We start from the raw sequence: 25,637 nt of genomic DNA on the forward strand, positions 1-25,637 counted from the left end.
TTGCCTAGTACACGTTCTCTGCAGCAGGCACATTAATCCTCTGCGATACCGTACAACGACTCCAAGCTGCCACTAGGCAGAAGTACGCTTTGTCTCCAGAAAGAACATAAATCACCAGAGTTATTTTGACATTTTTACATTAGATGCACTCTAAACAGAAAAAACATCACAAATGAAAAAAATACAGCTGTAACAGTGAGCTGAAGGGTCCAGGAGTGTCTGGAATATATAGGCCCAATAAAGCTTTAAGATTACCTTGCCTCAGTATTTAGTGCTTTGACATTTATATGCAGTGAGCTGTGTTACTGCATAGCACTTGAAAGCTATTGATGTCTTTTTTTTTGGGCCTCCAGGAATAATGAGTTATTTTTTTGACCGCAATATTACAACTTTACTGAACTCCTTAATGAATACCTTTGAAATCTGTGCACTGCGGCTGCTTCCAAACCCTGTGCTGGCAGCCAACCCCAGCTCATGAGTTGTAGCTGCAGTCCGCAATGAAAAGTTTAAGGTGCTGAAATCCTGGCTATGCCGTGTTTTTCCTATGATATACTACTATTCAAGAGGGCATTCTAACTGTATATCGTAAAGTTGTGAGCCAGCCGTTGGAGTAGTATTCACAGAGTTGTCCATCTCCCTAGTTCAAAATGTGATTCGCTCATTTAGTTTGTTTCTGCTTTGCATTCTGGTACTTGTAGTTTTATTTTTATAACATAAGACAAGCTGGAAACCAGCCCTTGGAGTAGTATTCGTAGAGTTGTCTAGCTCCCTAGTTTGATGCATGATTCACTCATTTAGTTTGTTTCTGCTTTGCATTCTGGGACGTATAGTTTTATTTTTATAATGTGATACAAGCTGCGAATACAAAGCAGAAACCTGACTTGCTGAACTAAACACATTTGAGTCTGTGAAACTTGAGTTACGTGCGCATTTATAAAACTAACCTTGGGGATAGCTTACAGTTGATTATGCTGTACAATGGTCAATATTTTATAACTAATATTTCAGTTCAAGACTAACTGAGGATCCTTATTATCATGTGAGATGGCTCTCCCCAAGCGTGTGAAAAATCATGGGAGGTTTGTTAGACTCTCCAGACTGCAGTAAAGGGACAGTGATCCAGTAAGCACACATTATTTGAGTACAATTATTTATTCATTGCGGGCAATGTCACCTGTACCAACTGCCAAGTAAATAGGTTTTGCATTGGGGAGTAATTTGTGTTTTAAGGGCCTGGTTTAAAAAATATTCCAGTATGCCTACTAGCCCTTTTATTATATGCAGGGCCACTGGAAACATATCGCAGAAAGGGACAAAATATGCGACAGGGTTTACCAATTAATGTGGCTAAAAAGTCCAGTTACGCATTTACAATATAGCTCCATCACAAGTAAATGCAAGACCTATAGCATTGAGAATGCTTGCTCTTGTGACTCCTTTTGCTTCCAGTCTCTTTATCTCAGTATTGCAGAATCTTTTTTCATTCATATTTTCTCTTTTCTCATTGTTTTCATATCTATATCTTCACTCTGTAGCCCTTTGTCGTTTTTCTTTGCCTTGCTGTGGCTCACAGACTAATGATGAAAAAGAAGCCCTGGTCCCCAAAAATGATTGCTGGTGCCCACCACCCGCAACCACTGGCACAAATTTAACAAAGCTTGTGCTCCTGGAGGAACTCACTGGTAACCATAATTGGAGCACCTGGGGGCTCCTGACCTTGTTAGATATTTATGAAAGGATATGCAGGATTGAAACTCTCCATTGGCTGTTCTTGCTTCACCTGTGTAGCTGTTGTTAGTGACCAGAGTTGTCCGTGGTTGAATGTTTTGTGGTTTGTTTATTTCAGGGAAATTGCACATCAGATTTTTCAAGTAGTATCCTAAACCACTGCAGCCAGTTCTTAAGAAAGACATGACAAGGATAGTTTGTTTATTTAATGCTGTGAGTGGGGAGAGATAAAGGCAAACACCCATTATTGCTTTGTTTCATAAGCGGTGACTAAGGAACTCACCTCAAATCTAACTAGTTCTATCAAATCTCCTGGCCTCTTTACCCAATTTTCAGCCAAACGATTGAAGTGAGTTGGATACTCTGTCAATTTCTATTGACATTTGACACAAGCGCTGGCACTGGGCAGTGCGTATGGAATCCATGCATTGTAGATTTTCTGATGTGACGTTTGCCTGCTTCTGACAGAACCAGTCCTGTAAAAGTATATGAAAAGACTATCCCAAAGAAAAAATTCATTTTTAGGGTCAAGCCTGCGACACCATGCGCTAGCTCATATCTCGCTTCCGAGACAGTGTTGTGAACAAAAAGGGCTTGAAGCCCACCCATTGTTTCCCATTTGTTGGCTTGCCTGTCAGTTTTCTGTACAGCCTGGCATTTCATCACTGCAGGTCTGGCATCATTTCCGTTCTTCTCTGTGGAGCAGGGCCTAAGCACTGATTAATTCAACTTAATCAGTGCCCATCCGCTGCTCCAGATGCCATTGATGTACTATTTAGTTCTTTTTAACATATAGTGCCCTGCAAACAGAAAGTGTGTGACTGGCAAATACGTGCCCAGCAGGACAAACAAAATTGCAAAGTTTTATTTTCTATAGTTTTATTCTGCCAGGTCTTCCTTTCTCGGTTTGCACTCATGTTTTGTTTTGTTTTTGCTTGTTGGTGCTGTTCTCATGAGGAGTACCTTGTTCTAAATATTGCTAAGCAACATTGTTAATTTCTTACGTGTGATTTCTGAAATTATGCTTAAACACACCTTCTGCAGTGTATCGCAGTACACCCCACTCCAATGCATCCACCCCACTCCAATCTACATCACCCCACACCAGTTCACCCCACCTCAATCCACTCACCCCTATCCAGTCCACTCCAATCCACAACACTCCATTTGTCAAAGCCACACCACTCCAATCTGCCCCACTCAATTCAAAACATTCTGCCCACTCCAATCCAAAACAATCTGCCTCACTCCAGTCTGCCTCACTCCAGTCCAGAACAATCTGCCCTCTCCAGTCTGCCCCACTCCAGCCTGTCCCACTCCAATGTGCCCCACTCCGATTCAAAACAATCTGCTCCACTCCAATCTGCCCCATGCCAATCCAAAACAATCTGCCCCACTCCAATCCAAAACAATCTGCCCCATTCCAATCCAAACCAGTCTTTCCCTTTCCTATCCGCCCTACTCCAATCCAAAACAATTTGTACCACTCCAGTCGAAAACAATCCATCCCACTCCAATCCAAAACAATCTGCTCCTCTCCAATTCGAAACATGCTGCCCCCTCCAATCTAAACCAATTGGCCCCGCTCTGATATACCCACTCCAATCTGCCCTACCCCAATTTGCCTCACTCCAACCTGTCCTACGCCAATCCGCCCCACTCCAATCCGCCCTACTCCACCCCACCCCACCCCAGTCTGCCCCACTCCAATTCACTCCACTCAAATCCAATCCACCTCACCCCAGTTCAGCCCACTCAATCCATCCCAATTTCCCACTCCAATCTGATCCACCTCACACTAATCTAATCCACCCCAATCCAGTGCAATCGAATCCACCTCACACCACCAAATCCACCCTACCCCACCCCAATCCAATCCACCTCACTCCAGTCCAAAACAATCTGCCCCACTCTAATCCAAAACAATCTGCCCCGCTTCAATCTCCCCACTTTAGTCCAAAACAATCTGCTCCACTCCACTCCAAAACAATCTGCCCACTCCACTCCACACAATCTGCCCCACTGCAATCCAAAACAATCTGCCCCACTCCAATCAGCCCCACTCCAATCAGCCCCACTCCAGTCCACCTCACCCCAATCCAGTCCACCTAACCTCAATCCGATCCACCCACTCCATTCTAGGTTACCCAACTCCATTCCACCTTACTCCAACCCACCCCACAACAATCCAACCCACCTTCCAATCCAATCCATCCAAATCCATTCCAGTCCACCACAGTCCACGCCAAACCAAAACAATCTGACCCCCTCCAATCTGCCCCACTCCAGTCCGAAACAATCTGCCCAATTCCATTCCACCCAAGTCCAATCCACCCCAGTCCAACCCACCACACTTCAATCTGCTCCATTCCATCCCAATTCACCCCACTCCAAACCACCACAATCCACCTCACACCAATTCATTCCAGTCTACCCCAATCTAGCCCAGTCCAATCTAACACAGTCCAATACAGTCCACCTCACCCCAATCCTGTCCACTCCAGTCCACCCCAGTCTATTCCAATCCACCACAAACCACTCCACGACAATCCAATAAACCCACTCTAGTCCACTCCACCCCATATCTATTCAATCCATCATAATCCAGTCCAACCCACACCACTCCAATCCACTCAATTCCAACCTAACCTAACCCACTATAGTCCAGCCCATTCCACCCACTCAAATCCACTCCACTCCGACCCATCCTATTCCAATCCAACCCACAACACTCCAAACGACCCCACTCCAATCCAATCCAGCCCATTCCACCCCATTCGAGTCCACTCCCCTCCAATCCAATTCATGGCAACTCAATCAACCCCACGCCATCCAGTCAACCTACCCCACTCCAATCCATCCCACTTCAATCCATCTTAATCCACCCCACTCCTGTCCAATCCAGTCAATCCCACTTCAGTACAATCCACCACACTCAAAACCACTGTAACCCTCCCAACTCCAATCCAGTCCACCCCACACCAATCTAATTGACCCTACATCAATTAAATTAACCCTATTCCGCTCCAGTCCAATCCACCATGATCCAACCCACTCAACTCCATTTTGTTCCACTCTAATCCACCCCAGTCCAGCTCACCCCAGTCCAATCCACCCCCATCCAGTCCATCCACCCAATCCACCACACTCCACTCAATCCACCCACTTTACCCTAATCCAATCCACCCACTACCTCAACCCACGCTACTCTGACACTACACTATGATACTCTCTGCCACTGAACTCTACTCCTCTCACTCAGCTCTATGACACTCTATTCCCCATTCTCCACTCTGACACTCTACTCCAACAAATCCACTCTGACACCCTACTCCCCGATTCAACTCTACGATACTGTACGTCACTACCTTTTAGCCATGTTGGACAGCAGCCACAATGGTGTAAAACATGACAAAAAGACATTGCCAAAGCCATGGGCTCTTGTATAGGCGAGCCCTATTGACTTTACCAATGCTTGTTTAAAGTGTTGGGATATTAATGAAGACTTCTGGCTTTGAGAAATGTATAGGCTGCCAAAATTCCAGATTTCATGAGTGAATCTGTAACATGATTATCAACACAAACTCTTTCAGTAAAGCTGCTGGTGTTTTCAATTCAGTATCAACACAGCTTCCTGAAGGATACACAGGCCCTCATTATGACAATGGTGGTAAAAACCACCTACTACCGCGGCAATGGGCACCAAAAGACTGTTGCCGCGTCTACCATCTGTCAGCCATAAAATGAGCCCAGACGGATTTCCGCCACAAGAAGGATGGAAATCCGTCTGTGGCCATACTGGCAGATGGTGGTAAGGTGGCGCTGCTACCACCAGCAGTGCCACGCCAGTAGACCACCGCCAGGCGTATAGTGACAAATAATATTGCCTGGCCGTATTCTGCTGGCGGGTGCTGGCCGTCCCCTGTTGGAAGACCCCCTGGATACAGGTAAGTCGGGTTTCCGACAGGGGAGGTGGGTGGGGGTGTTGTGTGTGTGTGTGCGGGGGTGTGTGTATGTGTGATTTTGTGCGTGAATGAGAGTGTATGTTTACTGTTGTGTGTGTGCGCGTATGAATGTGTGTGAGTGCGTGTATGAATGTGTGTGAGTGCATATATGAATGGAAATGTGAATGCGTGTCTGTGTGCAAGTGTGGATGTGTGTGCGGATGTGTGCGTGAATTTATGAATGCATGTGTGTATGTATGCGTGTATGTCTGTGTGGATGAGTGTGTGTGTGTGTGTGTATCGGGGGAGGTTGGAAGGGAGGGGGAGCGTGGATGAAGGAAGGTGGGGGGTGTCTGGGGAGTGTAGGGGGGAGGGGGCCTCCTATCAGTGACAGGGAAGGAATTCCCTGTCACTGATAGGGCCTACCACCATGGTTTTCGTGGCGTCATGGCGGTAGGCAGGGTCATGATACCGGCGGCGGCACAATAGCGGCCGCCGGGCTGGAGATTATCTCCAGCCCAACGGCTGCTACCGCCATGACGGCCTGAGTGGTACATTGGCGGATTGGCTTCAGCGAACCCACCAATGTCATAATGTGACGGTAAGCACCACCAGCCTGTTGGCGGTACTACCGCCACATTATCTCCGACCGCCGGGGTCATAATGACCCCCTGTAGTTTTATTCTCAAGTTGTTTAGCGGACTGGTGTCTAGTGAAGGATTCTAGAGTGGGTCACTAGTTTCAGGGTCAAGAAAAATATTACAAACAAACTTTATGCAATGAAACCATACTCTATGCCATTCCACCAACATACTTAAAGTTCCTCTTTGTGTCACACTTCACTGATGCAGGAGAGTACTGTTAGCTGTGAATGTGTTACCCTCTCTACTGACACAGCCTACAAAAAGTGGCAGTTGTCTTAAAGATAGGCACATGAGTCAGGGTTGGCAGTGCTAATTAAGATCAACTAATGTTACAGCTACTCTTTGGCTATTCATTTCGGTCACTTTTGATCATTAATCTACTTATGCTTGACCAGCTGTATACTGAACATAATGGGTTTGACATTGACAAGCTATAGACTGTCTACAGTGGGTTTATCCCTGACTACTTATAAGCTGCTTACAGTGGTGGGAATTCTCACAAGACCTAAGGAGTCTAGACATTCAAAGATCTCTTCTACTTGGGTTCTTAACTTGTGCAGAACAGTGTTTGGATTTGATCAGTCTGTTTACGCTATAAGGTTGCTTCTCAGCTTTTTTATTGGTGTGTAACAATTTGCAATGGTGTGTAACAATTTGTGAGTTTAGGACGATGCTTTAGAGATTCATGCCATGTCCTTTCCCTCGCACATCTGTAACAGAAAACAATTAGTGAATTTGAGCTATTGTAGGTTTTTCCATACACTGGAATATGAGAGGAACTGATTGTTCGAACGGTGCTAGAATTGTCATTCATTTGAGCCATCAGACACTCATTGCACCTCTTGGAGCCCTTACGTCTACATGCTTGTTTCATAGTTGATTTATGACACATTCAGTGATGATCTGCTTTATCACCACAGAAGTGGAGCAGACTGAAGGCTTTTACGTGCTATTGAAGGTGATGCCTATCGTCCTGTTGGTGGTGATTGCTTTCTTGGCCGTCTTCGTCTTTTTCTACAACAAAAAACGGTAAGTTCCTGTTCTTACTACAGTCACTCCTAATTCACATCTCTCCTACTTACACATGATAGTCACTCCTGTATCTTCTCTCCTACCATTTCCAACTGCCAGCCCCATCTGTATCAGTTATTCATTTATTTGTCCGCCAACCTTAATTAAGATTTCACATTCTTTGTTTTCAGTATGACACATGGTCATCCATTGCATGAAAACCCTTTATCGCACACAAGCTTTTGTCTGATGTGTCTGAATATCTGATTTCGATTGTCATCCTGTTATTGAAAATTAACTTTGTAGTGACATCACATTCCAAACAAAAGGCATGCTTCACTTAAAATTAATATGTGTCCCTGAAATAGGTACTCACTGCAAAGAGGAAAATGCTGACCCAATCCTAGCTCTACGAAAGACAATAGTATTGTGGATATTAAATATTTACCCAAATTAAAATATGGAGATCTTCCTTGGTGACTCTGAATATACAATGTGAACAGTTTTCCAGGGCAAAAGTGACCCTTCCTAGAATTTAACATATCATTTCAATTCTCACCTGTTTGAACGCCTAACTCCAAAACTGTAACAAAGTATGCTGTGAGTGTCTCAAATGCCCAATAGATGTGCAGATGCAACATAGTGTTTTCCATGCCGTCCCAGTTCATACATACCCGAGTTGGAACCCTTTACGTTTAGAAAAGAGCTCTGCTCCGTTTCCTTCTGAGATGCTGTGCTGATGAACCCACAGGTGACTTTTGGTTAGCTAAGAAAAAGTACCTGAAACTCTCCCAGTCATGCAAAAACAGAAGGGGCCTAATTACGAGTGTGGCGGATCTCGGACCAGAGGTCCCCCGACCCAGCACCCTCATAATGTGCACTGTCTGCTATGCAGACAATGCTTTACGAGGGTGCTGGTACCCCATGCCGGTGGCAGCATTGCCGCTGGCTCGATTACAAGCCGGCAACAATGCTGCCTCCACTTGCCTGCTGGGCTGACCGGCGGAAACCTTGGCTTTCACCGGTCAGCCCAGGGGGAAAGTCTTAATGAGGCCTGCGTGGAGGTAGACAGCATGGTGGCAAACACTCTGGCAGGAGTTTGGCGGATGGGTGTTCCCATCCGCCAAACTCATAATTGGCCCAAAGTCTTCAACTATAACGAATCAACCTAAAACATTTGTTTGAAACTGCTGAACTGCAATTGTTGAGTTGGTAGATAAGGAGGTAGCAGTTGAGAGTAAAAGGTGGACAGGTCTAGTATCTATCAGGTCTATCTGTTATGTTAGGGTGTTTAGTTGGTGACACCATGATGCAGTGTTTGAATTTATATAAATCACGGCGAGTTAGGGGATGACCTGATAATTTTCTTCCACTGTGATGAGGTTATGGAGAGACAAATATGTTGCCAAGCCTATGTCGAACCTTATGGGTAATACAAGGGGTCAGTTGAACTAGTTTGTTGTTCTAGATTAGTCTGAAGTCATTTAGTCTAGGACAGTTCGGGTTTTTCAAATCAGGTATTGAGTCTCCCAGTGTGCAAAGGTTGGGATGTTTTAGTATCGTGTAAGAGACAAAGCCTTGGAAAGGTTGAGCAAATGCAGGGTTGAGCAAAGAAGTGCACTGTATTCCTCCTCTACTGCAACGTCTCTAAAAATGAGATCTCATCACCCAAACTCACTATATAAGACTTCAGATTATTATTTTACACAAAATATGTTCTAAAAATAAGGATCTTAAAGCCTTTAACAACTTCCTAAAGAGAATGTCACGGTTCAGTAACTTTAAAACAAGTGCATGACGAGACACCTTTCTGCTCCCTCTGAATTAAAACATTTAGGCTCCCTTTTTAGGTTGAGCGTAAGTGTTTGATGTTTTGTATACTTTTAAGTATACTTATACTGTGTGTTCCAGTGATTTCATTTGTTGGTTCCAGTGTCCTTTACAAATTCTTGCTTGCTATTGGTCAGTTCTCTCTTTGCCCTGCCTTTTTCAATTTGGGAGCAGTACAAACTCTGTATAATTACGCTATGTCCTGTTTATGTATTCTGTAGGGGACTTTTTTTTTTTAGTATTTGCCTGTTGGTCTTACACTGTGGGTGTGTGTTCAGTCGCTCCTCCCCACCAGCTCCCTCTGCAAACATAAAAACAACAGCAGAGGGGGGCTTTTCCAGGGCTAGCTTGCCCTCATTTTAATTTGCAACCACCACTTCCCACAAATGAGTGTTTTGATTACTGTGATCAGAGGGGCGAGTGCTTCACGGCTTCCGCGCATCCTCTGATATCTGTGCATGTTTCCCTGTTTTGTTAGTCTCCTGCTTGTCTTTGTGAGCTCTTGTTTTTTTCCCACTAGACCAAATAGTCTTTACGAAATGCCCCGCGATATCGATCTTATAATTATCTTCTTAAAAGCCAGTGTTTACATAGTCTCTTATCTCCTTAATGAATTAGAGCTTGTTCAAACCTGACAATAAACAGAGTCGATGGGGCTAGAATAATTAATAACCTGAAAAAGAAGGAGCCTGTTTTTTCACAAACCACATGGCACTCTTCTCAAATGAGAAGCATGCACGTCCCTGGCGACAGCACTTTCAATGCTGCAGAGCAGTGGCTCGAACATCTAGCTGCAGTGTCCTCACAGTGTAGCAGGGAGCTTCAGGAGAAATAGGGCCTCATTTCTGGGCGGGAAATGTGGGACTTACAACAACGTGGTACCAGGCCCGAACGAGCTGTTGTTTGGGGGTATGATTGTAACGTGTGTTCGTTAGTAGATGCGTTTGACATTTTGAACTGGAAAGCAATACAGTTTGAGGCTAAAATACGTGGTGGGTATTGTCAGACAATCTTAAAGATTAATTTAAATTGCAGAGGTACCGAAGGCAGGGTTGGGACCGTTTCATAAACACATTGCTGCTTTGAGCACTGTATTAAAGTGAAGAGTAGCGAAAACTGCCGAAAATTAATGGCCGCAAAGTGAAGAGCCGGCATTAATATTTTCCGTAACCTTTTCCAATAAACGCCAAACTGCTCTTCCTTGTAATACCTAAATTATTCAATCCTATAATGTAAGGAAACTCGCGCACTGCCAAAAAAACAACCAAAAACACGTATTCACATATTTCTGGACAAAGTTATATGTTTATTTATGCATGCCAATTTTTATAAATAAAAACATATTTTTGTGTGGAAAACTCGGAAAAGCAGTCTTTATGTTTCCTCAGGAATTTGGCAGTTGCGCGTAATGTAACACCACTTAAAATTCGGTTTTGTGTTAAAGCAATCCATGTTCGCCAGGCAGCTCGTTAATTAAAATGCTTTCCACGTGTGGCTATTTTTTCTGACCCGTAAACTTGCAATTTTCCTATTGTTTGCACAGTCATGCTTATTTTACATTATTTTTTCGCTTTGAATTGGTCTGCCCATTACTATGCTTGGTGTGAAAGATGAGGTCGATGCCATAATGCAGAACTGTTACATTATTACACTGGATTGTCCATGTCTGTTGTGTTTGTTATACCTCACCCCGCCTTTGCTGCAGTTTATTGGTTGTTGCCTCGATACGGATTATGATTTACTAAGAAAGCTTGTGCGCAGCTGCTGTCAACTTTGTGTTAATACATTTGCAAATGGTTAATGTTCAGTTGGGTAAACATTTCATCCATGAGCAGTTGTTACAGTAGCGATATGGGATTCTTGATTAACGTAGATTTCGATTTCTGTTTTTCCAAACCATAACATCCTATGCTGTGGAGTCTCCCACCCAGGGGCGCGCGCATGTATGCACTGCCGTTAAATCAGAAATATGTCTCTTTGAGATCTGTCAGTCCACTTATGTATCGCAACTTTATTTCGTTTACACTGCATCACATAAACTTTTTTTTTTTTTCCTGGCGTGATTAGAATTTTTGTTTTTTTGTTGCCTGTGCTGCGCTAATACTATGTCATACTATACGAATCAGTGGTCTCTCCCGAAGGATTCAAGACATAGTGCTGTTTGCGAATCGTTGATTAGCCTTTAACATCTGTTGTTCAGCTGTATACTTTTGGCCTATTCTTCGACAATTAAAAAAAAAATGAAGCCACCTTAAGGTCCTTTGATTGATATTACGTCAGTCTCGCTAGGGACTCTCCAGTTACAGCTAGACACAAACGTACCGCCTTCTTGTCGTATGCTGACGAAAATACACGTGCACGGGTATAACATTTGCGTATAATCCTGCACGATGTCACTGCACTAGCAGTTTTACTGTCAGACACATAGTGGTCAGATACAACTTTTAACATAATTTACTTGGTAGTTTTATCGGGACCAAAAACGGCAAGTTAAGAATTGATTCAGAGTTGACGCTTCTAGTGACTTCTAGTCTAACATATTTCTTTCTAGTGTGCCACATTCTTCCCATGCTTTTGGAGGGTGATCATTGAGTGTAGAGATGCTTATTCCAAGGAGCCCATTTAGTGAGCAGAGCAGATCTTTTTGAAATTCTTTCTTCTCCACCAAGTCACACGCACTCATACTTAAAATTCATCACATCAGCGATCACCAGGGTACCGTCTTATCAACTGTGTGCGAATTAGCCTGCAGTTATTTGCGGAAAAGTAGTCGCAATCGGTTTGTCCTTATAGCTAATGAAAAGTGAGAGCAAAATGATGCACTTCCTAAAGAAACAACGTCGTGAGCTGCACTTTCTGTATTGTTTTAGAAGTCGTAATTAAACTCAATGACTTCCTTTTAAAGTAAGTTTTATATTTTCAGATTTCGTTATAATGGTCTTCAGTGTTAATACAGCAGGTCTAGACTACTTGACACTGATCGATAAGAAATGCTCTTATCTCTTTGCCCACTACTTTTTGTACCGAACAGTCTTATTTTGGGAAGTAATGAAGGGTGACATTATTTTCCCAGTTTGAGGGGTTGGTTTTCGAATTTGGAAGTCAGATATGTACTTCAATTAAATGACTTATAATTTACATAAAAAAATATGCATTAACTATGGTTACATTTAACACAACCACATGTATCATTTGTTTTAAGTGATAAGGTGTCTGGTGGTGCTTTTTAGGGGTGAGTGCAAAGCACTCTGTCCCTGTTGTCATCTCTCTTTGGGCATCTAACCATGGCCATGTCACATCAGGCACTTTCATTGGTTCATGGGCTTGCCTTTTAAAATCCGCTTGCTTTCATTAGTGAAAGGCATGCATACGTCATGCCTTTTCCGGTGTTTAGCCCTCCTCGAGCGCACCGACCAACTACTGAAAACATGCAAGGCTTGATGTTTTCCATATGGTTTCTGGACTACTTTTTTTCTTTGTTTCACAGCACGGTCTTGCTGGGCAGTACTAGAGCGCTTTGCATGACATTGATCCTGTTACATAGGTAATTGCACTTTTGTTGGTTACATGGATAATTGCACTTTTGCCGATAAGTTTCACTGTGACCGAACTTTTATTTCCCTTTGTGTGTCTGCTTTGCGCTGATGGCGGGTATCGGCTCGCTTATGTGAAACTTTTACTTTTCAGTTTATATGGCAAGAAACGTCTGGTTAGTTATGTGAAACTGTTTTACTTTTCATTTTCAAATTGTGGCAATTAAAGTCTGGTTAGGAATTTACAATGCTAATAGCTCTAACTCGAGCAAACGCGAGACCCATTACATTGCAAATGCTTGCGGACATATGTGACTTAGTCCAATGTCCATGAGTCTAATGTGTGTCTGTGTTTTCCTACATACTGGTATGTGCATTGACTGTGTGCTTGCATATCAGTTGGTCTCCAGGTTCAGTTGACTATATTTACCCCTTTAAGTTGTTTCATCAGTGTCTTGTGGTCTGTTGCTTGGATACCCGCATGTCTGTACGCATGCATGGTCTAACAGAGGACACGCGTTAACGTGCCATTTCTTTCACAGTATTAGCATTTGTTTAGCATTTGTAAATGTATTAAGTGGTCTTTTACGAGAAGTGCACTATACAATCACTAACAATCTAAGGCTGTTTCAGATGGGTAGACCGCACAGATTTCTTGGTTATTGTTTATATTAGTATGGCTATAGATTAAAAAGATGCTAAAATTTTACTACTTCATGTATTTGTACGTTTTTTAAAGCATTGCATATTAACTTACGGTCACTTCACAGAGATAGAGAATCTTAGTAATTTGAGGAATTACATATATTAGAAAGAAGTTAATTTAATTCATGATAGTATTTACAAATGTATATTGCAGAGATCTGCCACTAGGTGATAAAAACATAATTCAATAGTGAGATCCTTCTAGATCGAGGAAGTGGCCTTTTGAACTCAGGAACATCATGAGTGGTTATGACTGGGTTTGGTTAGGGCTGGGCAATAAATCCTGCTCCGCCGGTGGAACGAGCACCCGGTGCTAAAAATCAGTGTGAGCAGCGCCCATTCGTGGCACTACACGGAATCTTGCTGAGTTTTCATGTAACTCTACGGAAATCCATGGAGTGAAACTCTGCGAGTTCCACCCACCTCTATGTTGGAAACGGCGTTCAGTAGTAATGACCAAGCAGCAGAAAAGGCTGAACTTAGAATGTAGCACAAAGAGACCTGTAAAAGATGAATTTGGTGCAACTTGGTCAATTGTATTGCACATGCAGGTTTTTTTCCTGTCACCAGCTGAGCAACATAGCGTGAACTTGAGCCATGAATTGCTTTTTGGAATAGACTGACTAGCTCATACTGTTCTCTACACTTAGTGGATTGCATGTTTCTTAGTGTCTTTGTGTTAAGGTTGATGACTGCCTGGGAAATTAAGGAGTGTCTTGTGGCAAAAATGATCATTTTGTTCTAAAGAACAAATAAGTATGTATCTATGTATTTCTGTGGTATTTCTATAGCACTAACCAAGCAGAAGGGGAGTAGAGTGTTGTACAGTGTCAAGGACAAAGACACAGTCAACATGTGGTATGCGGGATAGCCTGAATATGTGCTTCTCCAGATCAAACACTCTTAGTGCATACTGCGTATTAGTATTACTGACATGTGATTACTACACCTTGTAATCCTCATTGGTTTATGTAACATTTCCTATGGACCGATTTACACTCATATGATTCATTGTCCTTGTATAAGGTGTACGGGATGAATAGTGCTCTGACACCCTACAATGGTATCAGTAGCGCTATAAAGCAAATTAAATGCACATGAGAGAGGTGCTATGGATAAATGAGGGACACTGTTGGAGGGTGGTAGTGGGGAAATCTGTGAAAGACGTCATTGGAGGGAGCATCAACAGTGCTTAATTTGTTAAAATATAAGTGCCAGACCCCTTCTCAGGGGGCCACAGCAGCATGCACCACACATTGCTCCTGCCAGCGCTGCCAGTAATTACACAGACAGCACCACCATGTGGTGGACTGTCATTAGTGCTGGTGTTGAGAATTATGTGCTGGTTCCGCTCCCCGGAAACCACCAGCTCAAATTAAGCACTTGGCACCAATAAAGACTGTTGTACTGGGTGCCACCAGCGCACCAGCCCTGGTGCGGGATGCGTGTGTGTGAACGTCTCAAAATGCACTGTTTGTTGACCTGCACTCCAAAGCTGAGTGTGACTATGCTTGGGTGCAAGCATGAAGGTGATGGGAAGTGGTAGTATAATGGTGGCGGGTGAGACTGAAAATAAAATACCTCTGCTTTTAATGGGTTTAGCAGGTTGGAGCATCATGATTTCTGGGAGGCTACCTGAGATTTTCTTTTCGGTTGAACATTCTTGCTTGTTCCTTTTATTTATTCCTGAGTTGTCCTTTTGTTGCTGTTTTAGTGACTTACTGTTACTCCTCCGTTCTTCCTTTTTTGTCGTTCTATCACTTACTCTGGGCCAGAGGCTGATGAGTGAAAAATCAGCCTCGGGCCCTGAGAAAGAGAACCGGTGCCCACTTTCTGCAGCTACCCTCAAGAACCAAGCACTGAAAGCACCAGTTGTCCTTCCCTTTCTCAGTAAGTTACAATAATACATGAAACAAGGACGGTATGATCTGAGTTAGAAATTTACAGCCTGTTCATGTCCTCACTTGCTGCCAAATAAACCAACCCTGTTTACTTTTAGATACATTTAGTTTTTCACAAAACACCTGTCCGTCGTTTGCCAGACTGAGTGAAAGGTCATCTGTCTGGGCAGGACTGGTGCTCTCCCGCTGCGGCTGGTGTCCTAGTGCAGTGTCGGCTCAGACCATGCTCTGCTCTTTGGCAGATGCCATGACGTGGGACCGCCGCTCCGAACAGGGACAGCCTGATTCTAGTGTGTTTGGTGTGTTAATTATGTATTGCTACAGTATCAGCACGTGTTGTCAAACAGACTGCTGCAAAACCTGCTTTCTGGCAAAAAGAAGCACTGCGTATTGCTACTGAAGTCCAGTAATATCCATTTCGGATTTTCTTCCACGCTCCACACCTTTGGGTTTTGCCCAAGATGGTGGTTGATTGCAAGATGGTGGTTGATTGCAAGCTGGTGTGCGATTGCAAGCTGGTGTGTGATTGCAAGCTGGTGTGTGATTGCAAGCTGGTGTGTGATTGCAAGCTGGTGTGCATGCATTTTTACCTGCATGTGGGTGCGTCACCGAGGCTGCAGCCCAGTGATACATACAGGCTATTATTGCGTGGGCCAGCTTGCCACTGTACATCTGCTCCGGTTAGAGTTACTTTCCTTGAGAAAAATACTCACCACATTTGTTTGTCCCAATTTGTACCACTGGACATTACTAACTTCTACCACGGCTTGTTGAAAAAAATATGACATGCAAACATTTCTAAGACTGCATGGCTTCCAGATATGTTTGGTGTAAAACACATTCACAATACAGTATGTCTCTTGCACCCTCACTTTTGCTTGCCCATTTGTTCTCTCTTTCTCTGTCATGTACCCTATTTCTCACCCAGTTGCTCTACCCCCTCTCTTGTTTATCTCCTAGTATCTACCCTCCAAATTCTTCACCTCCGCATCTGTGCTCTTTTTAGGGTCGAGTGTGCAAGCGTTCTGGCCCCTGCTGTACTCTCTCTGGGCTTTTAACCATGCCCATGTCACGTCCATCAGTTTCGTTGGTTGATGGGCTTGCTTTTTAAAATTCTCTTGAATTTATTAGTGAAAGGCATGTATAGTTCATGCCTTTTCCAGCGTTTAGCCCTCCTCAAGAGCACCGGTAAACTACTAAAAACATGCGAGGCTCTGTGTTTTCCGAATGGCTTCTGTACAATTTTTTCTTTTCATTTCCTACGCAGCATGATCTCGCTGGTCAGTAGTCGAGCGCTTTGCATGACATCAACCCTGTTACATGAATAATTGCACTTTTGCACTTTCGCCGATATGTTTGACTGCAAGCAAACTTCTGTTTCCTTTTGTGTTTCTCCTTCACACTCATAGCGGGCATCGGCTCGCTTGTGTGAAACTGTTTTACTTTTCATTTTCTGTTCATGTTGCAAGAAAAGTCTGTATAGGAGTTTACAACATGAATAGCTCTAACTCGAGCAAATGCAAGACCCATTGCTTTGCAAATGCTTCGTTTGCATTGTGATTCACCTCTCTTCTCTGCCTATCGGTTCTTTATTTGTAGGAATAAATAAATGAACAAATAAAAAGCCAGGGTTCTTGTCAGAAGGTCACTACAGCTTGCACCATCCATTGCCACTGCCAACGTCCTAGTTACGACCTGACCAACACAGCTACTAATCTTCAAACTCCTACATACGTGACAATTCAGACTATTCCAGTCCTCCAAAGTTCAGAAGGGGTTGGGTGGCAGGTGTTTGTCTTTTCAATATATATTGAATTAATACACATCTTATAATAGAGGGTAGCAGTGGCAGAAAGAATGCACCTCCCTTAAGTGTCCCACAGTATTCACGTAGACTAAATTTATTTGGGAGTATCTACCAGTGGTGCTGCATGTTTGACTACCCTGCCACCCACGAGTAGGAATATGTATTCTTCATAATACATTTTTATATTACAACCAAAGCACTCTATGCAGTCGAACAGTAGAGAATCAAAAAGTCATATATATTTCAGACAGGTCCGCCTTGTTTTGAAAGTTATTCTTTTTTTCTGAAATCTCAGTTCCATTCAAGCTTCTGTACAATTCTTCATTACAGTTGTTTGTACTTGACAGCCGTTGTTACAGTTGTTCGTACTTGACAGCCAACACGTGTTTGGTCACAAAGTGACTTCATCAAGGCTGTAAGGTATAAGAATGTACATATATGCATGAACCTAGTGTACATAATGTGCACTGGCAAAGAAGTCAGGTGACTGCCCTGTGAACAAAGCAGCATGCCTACACCAAATGTGGTATAAGGTGTATGGATAGATGGTGCAATGTGTGCACTCCGCAAACGTGCAGATATCTACTATGGAAAATGATGCTAGTGAAAAACGAGTGCGGATAGCTAGATGTCAGGATAGAAAGCACCTTAAGTGTCTATTTGGGAAATAAGGAAAGAAAGAAAGGTCATGATGTCCAATGTTAGTATCCTTGGTGCACTTAGTCCCCATGGTAAAAAGCAGAGAGATGTCAAAAACTGGAATATATTTTTGACCAATTCATGTGCCAATAACGTCCAAAACATCATATGATCGAATCTATAGCTTAGCTCCACAAAATATCCATGTCGTGAGTAATGGCGGTGTGTTTCCATAAATGATTATAAATAGGATAATCTGTGAAACCAAAGGTATTTTCAGAGACTATGCCGTACTGGCCATGATAAATCCAATAATCTGTAGGTGGAGAAAAATGCAGGATGAGCTAACAATGAGGAGACCCTGGTGAATTAACCATATTTCATTAAGTAATAGCCACGTGTGAATATAGAACGAGTTTTATAGTTTTCGGAGTTATGTAGAACCTTCACTTAAAATAAATAATGAAGGTATAGAAGACACACCCACATCTGCTGTGTAATGCTCATAGCCAGAAATTCTGCAGATATGTCGTGGGAGAGATACACCCGCGGTACTGACTATTTTACGAGTGTATGTATAAACAAAGATGGTAACCTGGTCCGTCAATAATTCTCACTATTTGTTTAGAAGTCTTGGTGACGAAAGTAAAGTACACTGCCATAGCGTGAAGGTTGATCAAACTCACAGTACTAATATATATGCTAAACACTAAAACTATACGAAACTATTAGGTACGGGCCATCCACAGGTGGATTCGTGTTATTCCCGCAACATTAATTTTAATGTTGGATCTACTTCTGCTGAAGACCAAAAAATACATTTTCAGCTCTGTCTGTGGCTGGTCACTACCTGTCTCAGTACCTAAGCTTACAGTGCCAGTAGTTTATTGATTTATGAAGACTAAAAAGCTAGTTTGACCAGATTTTGAAAGCCAAAAAACTAGACATTTCGCAGAACTAGAAGAAGGACTCAATTCCGCATCATCCGAGGGGCAGAGAATGACAGTGCTCATCAATATAGAAACACAGACAGCATTAGGGGAATAAATAAAAAGTCTGTTTTTACACCCAGTACCACGCGTTATTTAAGTAGCTTGCTAATAAGAGCTGCTATTTATCACAGTTTTATATCACATAAAAACATGCTGGAAGGTCCGTTTTTTTTTTTTTTTTTTAATTATTATTTTTTTGTTTGTCCTTTCCCCCCTTCACCGCACCCACGCCACACACAGCACCACCGCCCGCGACTGCTAGCCACCCTATATAAAGCCCACTGTCGTAGTTCTGATATTTCACAGCTCTGGATAATACTTGTGGCTGAATGTCATAGTAAGGTAGGGAGGCAGCCAGGGTCGTGTTTACTGTGTCTGAAAGACCCCTGCGAGTGTTGAACTCTAAGGCAAGTCAGACTATTTCGGCTTTCTGAGGGTTCATGAATCATATGTAGATGAGTTTGGATCTCAGTTTCGGCCTGAAGCCATGCCAGAGTCTGACTTAGTAGGCCCAGCGATCTCTAGAAATCCAACATTTGAAGAGATTACAACACCTCGCCTGCCTTCATTCGTGGAGTGGTTCAAAACAAGAAATCAGTCACGCTCACTAAAATTACGTAGTTGAGTCATTTTTCTTTTCAAAAGTTTGTTTTCTTCGAGTTGGGAAGTTTTTCTTAGAAAACCTGTTAATGCAAATCTTGAGTTGCAGTGCATGGTTCACTACCTCCAGGGCCACATTTGCATAAGTTATGGTCTGGGCCCGCAAGGGATCCTTTGACGAACATTCCAACAAGTCTGTGTTCAGCTAATTTGCATAGCTATTTGTATGTGTCCCTCAACCATCCACGAGTCATGGCATAGCAAGGAGCAGAACAGAGAGGCAAGGAGTTTCGACTTTGCCAGAAGTTTGCAGAAGCCTTCCCAACATCCAGTAAATGAAATATGTTGGAGTTTTACAGCGCTACCTCCGGACCCAGTGTGTAGCTGATGCACGCTGCCTGTACCGATTTCAAATTTTAATGAAGCTCTTACCAGAAATGCCAACTTGCATGCCTAAATTGGGATGGATTTTTAAATTAAAGTCCAGCGCACAAATGTATTTTGAAGCACGTAAAGTACTATTGCTTTAGGAGTGTTTCCATATTCATATGCTTTTGTGAGTTGGTCTCAAGCCACATATAACATGGGACCAAAATGTGAATATTCTGGAAATATTCATATACAACTGGTACAAACACAACAGATTGTGCCCTTAGACTTTAACTAATATTTTAAAATCTTTACTTCGGCAGACTGGCATAAAAGTACACGTTAAAACCACGACCAAGGTAGAAACTAGATAACAATCAAACAGTACACAAACAAAATTTCCAACCTAATACATTGTATAAACACATACTTCAAAAATGTCCTTTCAATATAGCAGCAGCAATTAGTGCAGATGTCATATCAAAACACTAGGATTTCCAACCTCATGAATTGTATAAGGTATACTTCAAAAATGTAATCTCAATGTAACAGCAGCATTTAGTACAGGTATCATATTAAAACACTAATATCGTGTACTGTTCTCTCATTCAAGTAAAGTCATGTACTCTTTAAGGGAAAGGACATCTAGTGGACACAAAATACCTCAGTAGAGCCAGGATCACCTTCCTGGGAGCTCAACTTTTGCCTTAGTCTCCACATCAGTAACAAATACCGAGAGACATCAAAAACTATGCATTGCCTCGTATCAGATTTCTGGATTCGTAGCACCTCCATATGTTTCTTGACACCTAGATTCCTCCACACTAGTGGAATCCATTTTGTCTTACTATTCACATATGCTGGACAAAATAAGGATATGCTCAACCCTTACCTTGGTAGTTCAGCAAGAAGGGCACAGCCAATATACTGTCCCTAAATTGTGTGCCCATTTATCAGTAAACAACAGTAGCAGAGAATCCCAAATAGTAATTGGAGGAAGGACTTCCTAGCTGCTACAGGTTCAGGTTCATCTAAGTACTGCTTTGCTTTAAATTCGACCTTTAACATAATAAAGTCAGTTAATGAACCCAGCATGAACAGAGCCTGCTAAATTCTCTTTTTATACTGCTAGAAGTTGCCCTTCGTGGCTAGCTTGGTAACTGTGGTGGCATCCATGGGGCCAGCCCACAATCTCTCATTCCCCATCATTTAAGGGTCTCTCTTACATACTTCATCCAAGGAATATTGGGATGCGTAGAACTTATTCTAGGCACTGTCTCTAGGAGCGTAGCTCAGGAGTGGCCCAGATACTTCTCCAGTAAAAGATGGGTCTCACTCCAATCCCATCAGAGATGGGTCTGAGCCCTATATCAAACCTAAAGGAGAGCAGAGTGGTATTAATGGGTAGACCCATTAGCTGGCGCAAAAATCGTTTTTCAGCTGCCAACATTTGCAGCCACATCCCTGTGGCCCCAAACTGTGCTCAATATAGGCCTGCATCCAGGGCCTAATGTTTGTAAATGTCGATCACCGGTGATATGGGCTGAAACTGGGTGCCTCGATGCATGTTCACCAACCCCTCAATGTGTTCAAGTTTAATCCGATGCCGCGCGATGTAGGTGTCCCAATCTAGCTGCTCTGTTAGTGTAATGCCAAGGTAATTAAAGATGTGCACATACTCCAGAGGGGCCCCCTTTTGTGTGGGATTAGATCTTGTAGATTGGCAGGGATTTAATACCATATATTTAGTTTCCACCACGTTAATTTCCAAGCCTTTCTGTCTGCAGAAGCTATCAAAACTATCTAAAACATTTTTGCAGCCCCATTGGTGATTTGGAGAGCAAAAGCATATAATCTGCAAACATAAGGGTGGGGACCTTAATATTTGCCAGACTTGGGACATCACTCTTTCATTGTTCAAGGTGGGCTGCTAGATCATTGATATATTATGAAAAAAGGGAGGGGGCAAGGACACAACCCTGTCTAGCCCCTCTGTTTAGAGAGAATGGATCGGTCTTTTCTCCCAGATGGCTAAACCTAACCTGTGCATAATTGTGCTCATGGAGCAAAAAAAATATTTCAAAAGATAGTTAGGCACCCCTATATCAGCTAGTACCTGCCAGAGCATGGGTCTGGGCACCAGGTCGAATGCAGACCATAGGTCAGCAAATACTACATATAGTCGGCCACTCACAAGAGCCATTTTAAAAAAACTAGCAGGAGACAAAACACCTGATCTACAGTGCTGGTGCATTCCTGAAAGCCAGCTTACAGGGGAGTTAATATCTCATTCTCTGTCAGCCACTCTTGCAGCCTGTCCAAAATGATCGAGCTGAACAACTTTTGGGAACTGTCTATAAGGTTTATAGGCCTGTAATTTGCAGGGTGGGACAAGGGAACCCTTTTTAAAGATCAATATTATTTCTGCTCCTGCCCAGGACGAGGGAATGAGTGCCCCTTTCATGATGGCATTAAAGTATAACGTAATGTAGGGGTTCCAAATATCAATCTGATCTAGATACAAATCTCCCAGGATCTTGTCAAGCCCTGGTGCTTTGTTAGGGACAATTGTCTTAATAGCTGCACTTACTTACTGGGGTGATGTAGGGGAATCTCTGCATATTCACTCACACCCCTCAAGCCTACTACATTTGGGCCTACAGGACCACATTGGGGGATACAATAGATCCCCCGACCCAGAATGCAAACTGGGGAAATATTCAACCAATTCTGCGGCAGCATCATGATTCTCAATTCAGCAATGTCTCTCTTGTCTCACCAGGTACACCATGCTCCAAAAGGAGCGATGGTCCACATCTTTGGCTGCAACCAGCAATACTTCCCACGTTCCCAGATTCTTTTCACTTCTTTAACAGTGTTTTTATATGCCACCCTATTGGCTTGAATCAACACTCTATCTTGCTGCTTAATTGCGGCAATAAGTGCAGTCCTGGCACTTCTACAAACTCTATTATACCAGGACAGGGGACTTTTCCTTCCTACAACCTGCTTTGTCTCTGCATAAAAATACTTCTTTAGTCCCATGTACAAGGCGTTACGCATGTTACCAGTCCTTTCTAAGGTCTCCCAATGGTCCAAAGCCGTCTCAAGGAGGAGCAATTCCCCAATGCTTTCAGCTACTAGTTTATACATTCCCCCAACTAGAACTTGGCATTGTGTCATTGCACTCCACTTGACTCTGCGACAATTATTAGTTAATCTCAATCTTCTATCAAACAACTTGACGCAACTAGTTTGACTACTAAGAGCAGGAATGTCTAAAGCAAGGTTTAGGGCATTACGGTAACTATCTTGACGGGGTGTTCCAACCATGTCTATTTGATGAGACTACATTCTTAGGTCCACCATAATATAGTCAATAAGACTAGTACTTTGGATGCTGTTGAAGGTATGGTTTCCTTGCCTATCAGCAACAGTTCTGCTGTTGTAGGCTCACATACCCTGATTTAATGATAGTGCATTTAATTGAAGTGTCAGGGGAGCGCATGTTTTAATGCGTTCTAATTCTGGTATTTACCACACACTATCTTCCCCATGGGTGAGGACTTCGCTGCTAGCGACCAGAGGCTCAAATTGGCAATTAAAATCCTCACCCACAATTTTTATCACCCATCCTCTAGTGCTGCTGCAATATGTGAGTTCAGGATCTCTATAACTGGGGATTCTACTTTATTCACCACTGGTCTTAAGAGCACATTATAGATATTAAAGACTTCTTTCTGTTCAAATATCAAAACTGACACCCAAAATATCTAGCGAATCTCTCTTGATTTCTTTGGCCACCCAGATAAGCATTTTAGTGACCCATATTGCAAGCCCCTTCAAGGGCCTGGCTTTTCTCACTGATAACACTACCCGGTTGAAGTTAACAAAGCCCACATGGTGCACAGGCTTCACAGACCAGGTCTCTTAAAAGAGGCAAAGATCATGCATGTCTATAAAATGGAAGTACCTTGGGCAAATACGTTTGGAAACTAGCCCTGCTACATTCCAAGAGACTAACGTAGTGGGGTGGGGGTGTTTATGTCTTGAAGCAGAATCGCCATGATTCCCAATCCTTTTGGGTGCCCCCCCAGCTCTCAGATGATTTAACCACAACAGGTGAGGCAGCACTGACTCTACTGTAGCTGACCCTTGTACTATTAGTGGGGCCAGACTGGGTCTGCAGCAATGTCTTATGAGTGTGTTGTTCACAGTGATTTCATTTTGCTGGCCCAGTAGGGACTAGTATGTGCTCAGGACCAATAGAGTCCTCAATACTCGGAATTCAATAGAGTAATTGCTATGGCGCCAACAAATTCTGTCATAACCCGGGTCCCAATTTTTTGTGTAGGCTTGGCTCTGCATACATTGTCCATGACATCCATATGCTGCTCTTTTTCAGAACCCTGATGAGTAGTAGTTCCCATACCACTCTCTGTTATGCTAGCAGCAGGCGGGACAGCCCGGGTAACACAAGTGTCGGAAATGAGCCAATCAACTCCTGCTAAAAGATCAAAGCAGTTAGAAGTGGGGATTCTCCCTACATCATGGTAGCTTAGTGGGCCATTAGGAACAGACCCAGGTACAGATGATGGGAATAATCTTTGCTTTTGTAGGGTAGAATCCTGTCAAGAGTAATAACTTAGCTTATAAAAATAGCCCAGCAGCAGCAATTCAATACTTAACCCAGACACCTGTTTACTTAAGTGACCAAAGAAGAGGGCCTGCACTGCAATTGGCGATCTAAAGATAATAAATACGCTGTCTACTGGGTGGTCCACAAGTCCCTGACCGATTCACCACACCCTGCGAGTCAAGATGATGTTATTCGCCAATGAGGGAGGGAAGTCTCTGACCTGTACAAGCCAGTTCAGATTTATTTCTAGGGAGTTCCTGATGCGTTTCTCTCTGTCCCTTCTGCAGGTGGCGGACTCCATTTAGCATTGCCACATGGGGCAAGATACAGGTGGCATATTGATCAGAGAATGGCTATTGCTTTGAGTGAATCCAGTAGTTCCAGACTTCCCTATAGAGTTGGCCTTAAAGTTCTTTGACTCCACATGATGACTAATATTAGTTTGCTGAGTTGAACAAAGAGGCAGGCAATCACAACTCTGGTTAGAAAATACATTTGTAGCGTCTACATGGGGACTAATTTATGCCGTACCGGCAGATGGCACAGGGCCTATATTTGGAAGGGTATTATATTGTCCAGTTCTCTTGCCCTTTCCATCTTCGGAAGCTGTCCTTGAAGCTTGGGGAGATGGAATCTGCAATTGCATAATATCCTTTAACCTTGTTCAATGGCTGTCAGACGAATCAGGACAGGGGGAAGTTCCAAATATATAATGTCTAACTTTAGTAATGCAGTCCTCCAATAGTTGTACAACTCACAAAGGTACAGATGATGTCCCCCTTCAGATGCTTTAAAGGAACGTTAATCCATAACAGAGGGTGGGGTAGGTTAACTTGTGTACCATCTTCCACAGGTTTACTCTGTGCCAACCGCCTGGGCCGTTTGCAACGGCAGTTGGCGGTGAACACACTTGCGGAGAAAGTGGATAAAAAGCTTGAACTCGGCCTCCATTCACTGCATAAGGGGCAGCAATTGGTAAAAGGGCTATAATGGCATCAGGTGTTGTGGCAGGTATCGTACCAGAGCCCAAGGACAATCTCCTCTCTTCTAGTTCGATTTCAGTGGATAAAACTCTCATGGCCCTCTGTAGCATCATATCTATCGAAGTGGCTTTACGAGGAGGGGTTGGGAAAGAAGACCGTCCTATGGCTTTTCTCTTGCCCATTCTACGTACTGTGACAATCAAAACACATAGTATTCGTTAGTGTATTTGACCAATACCTTCAGGAGCAAGGGCCAAGGGGGATGGCCCAACCCAGCATCATCCAGGCTCTGCCGACCGTTGATGATCAAGA

The 25,637-nt window shown here is 43.1% G+C and overlaps 1 protein-coding gene across 1 annotated transcript in view; it reads left to right on the forward strand.

Annotated features, from left to right (window-relative positions):
• Positions 1-25,637, forward strand: part of INSRR (insulin receptor related receptor) — a 449,037-nt gene that overhangs the window by 359,545 nt on the left and 63,855 nt on the right. Inside the window, exon 15 of the mRNA XM_069217860.1 lies at positions 7,237-7,345. Within this exon, the coding sequence (XP_069073961.1) occupies positions 7,237-7,345 (109 nt within the window). The remainder of the gene's footprint in view (positions 1-7,236; positions 7,346-25,637) is intronic.

The sequence above is a fragment of the Pleurodeles waltl genome, chromosome 12 (assembly GCF_031143425.1).
Source record: "Pleurodeles waltl isolate 20211129_DDA chromosome 12, aPleWal1.hap1.20221129, whole genome shotgun sequence".
Classification (NCBI taxonomy): Eukaryota; Metazoa; Chordata; class Amphibia; order Caudata; family Salamandridae; genus Pleurodeles; species Pleurodeles waltl.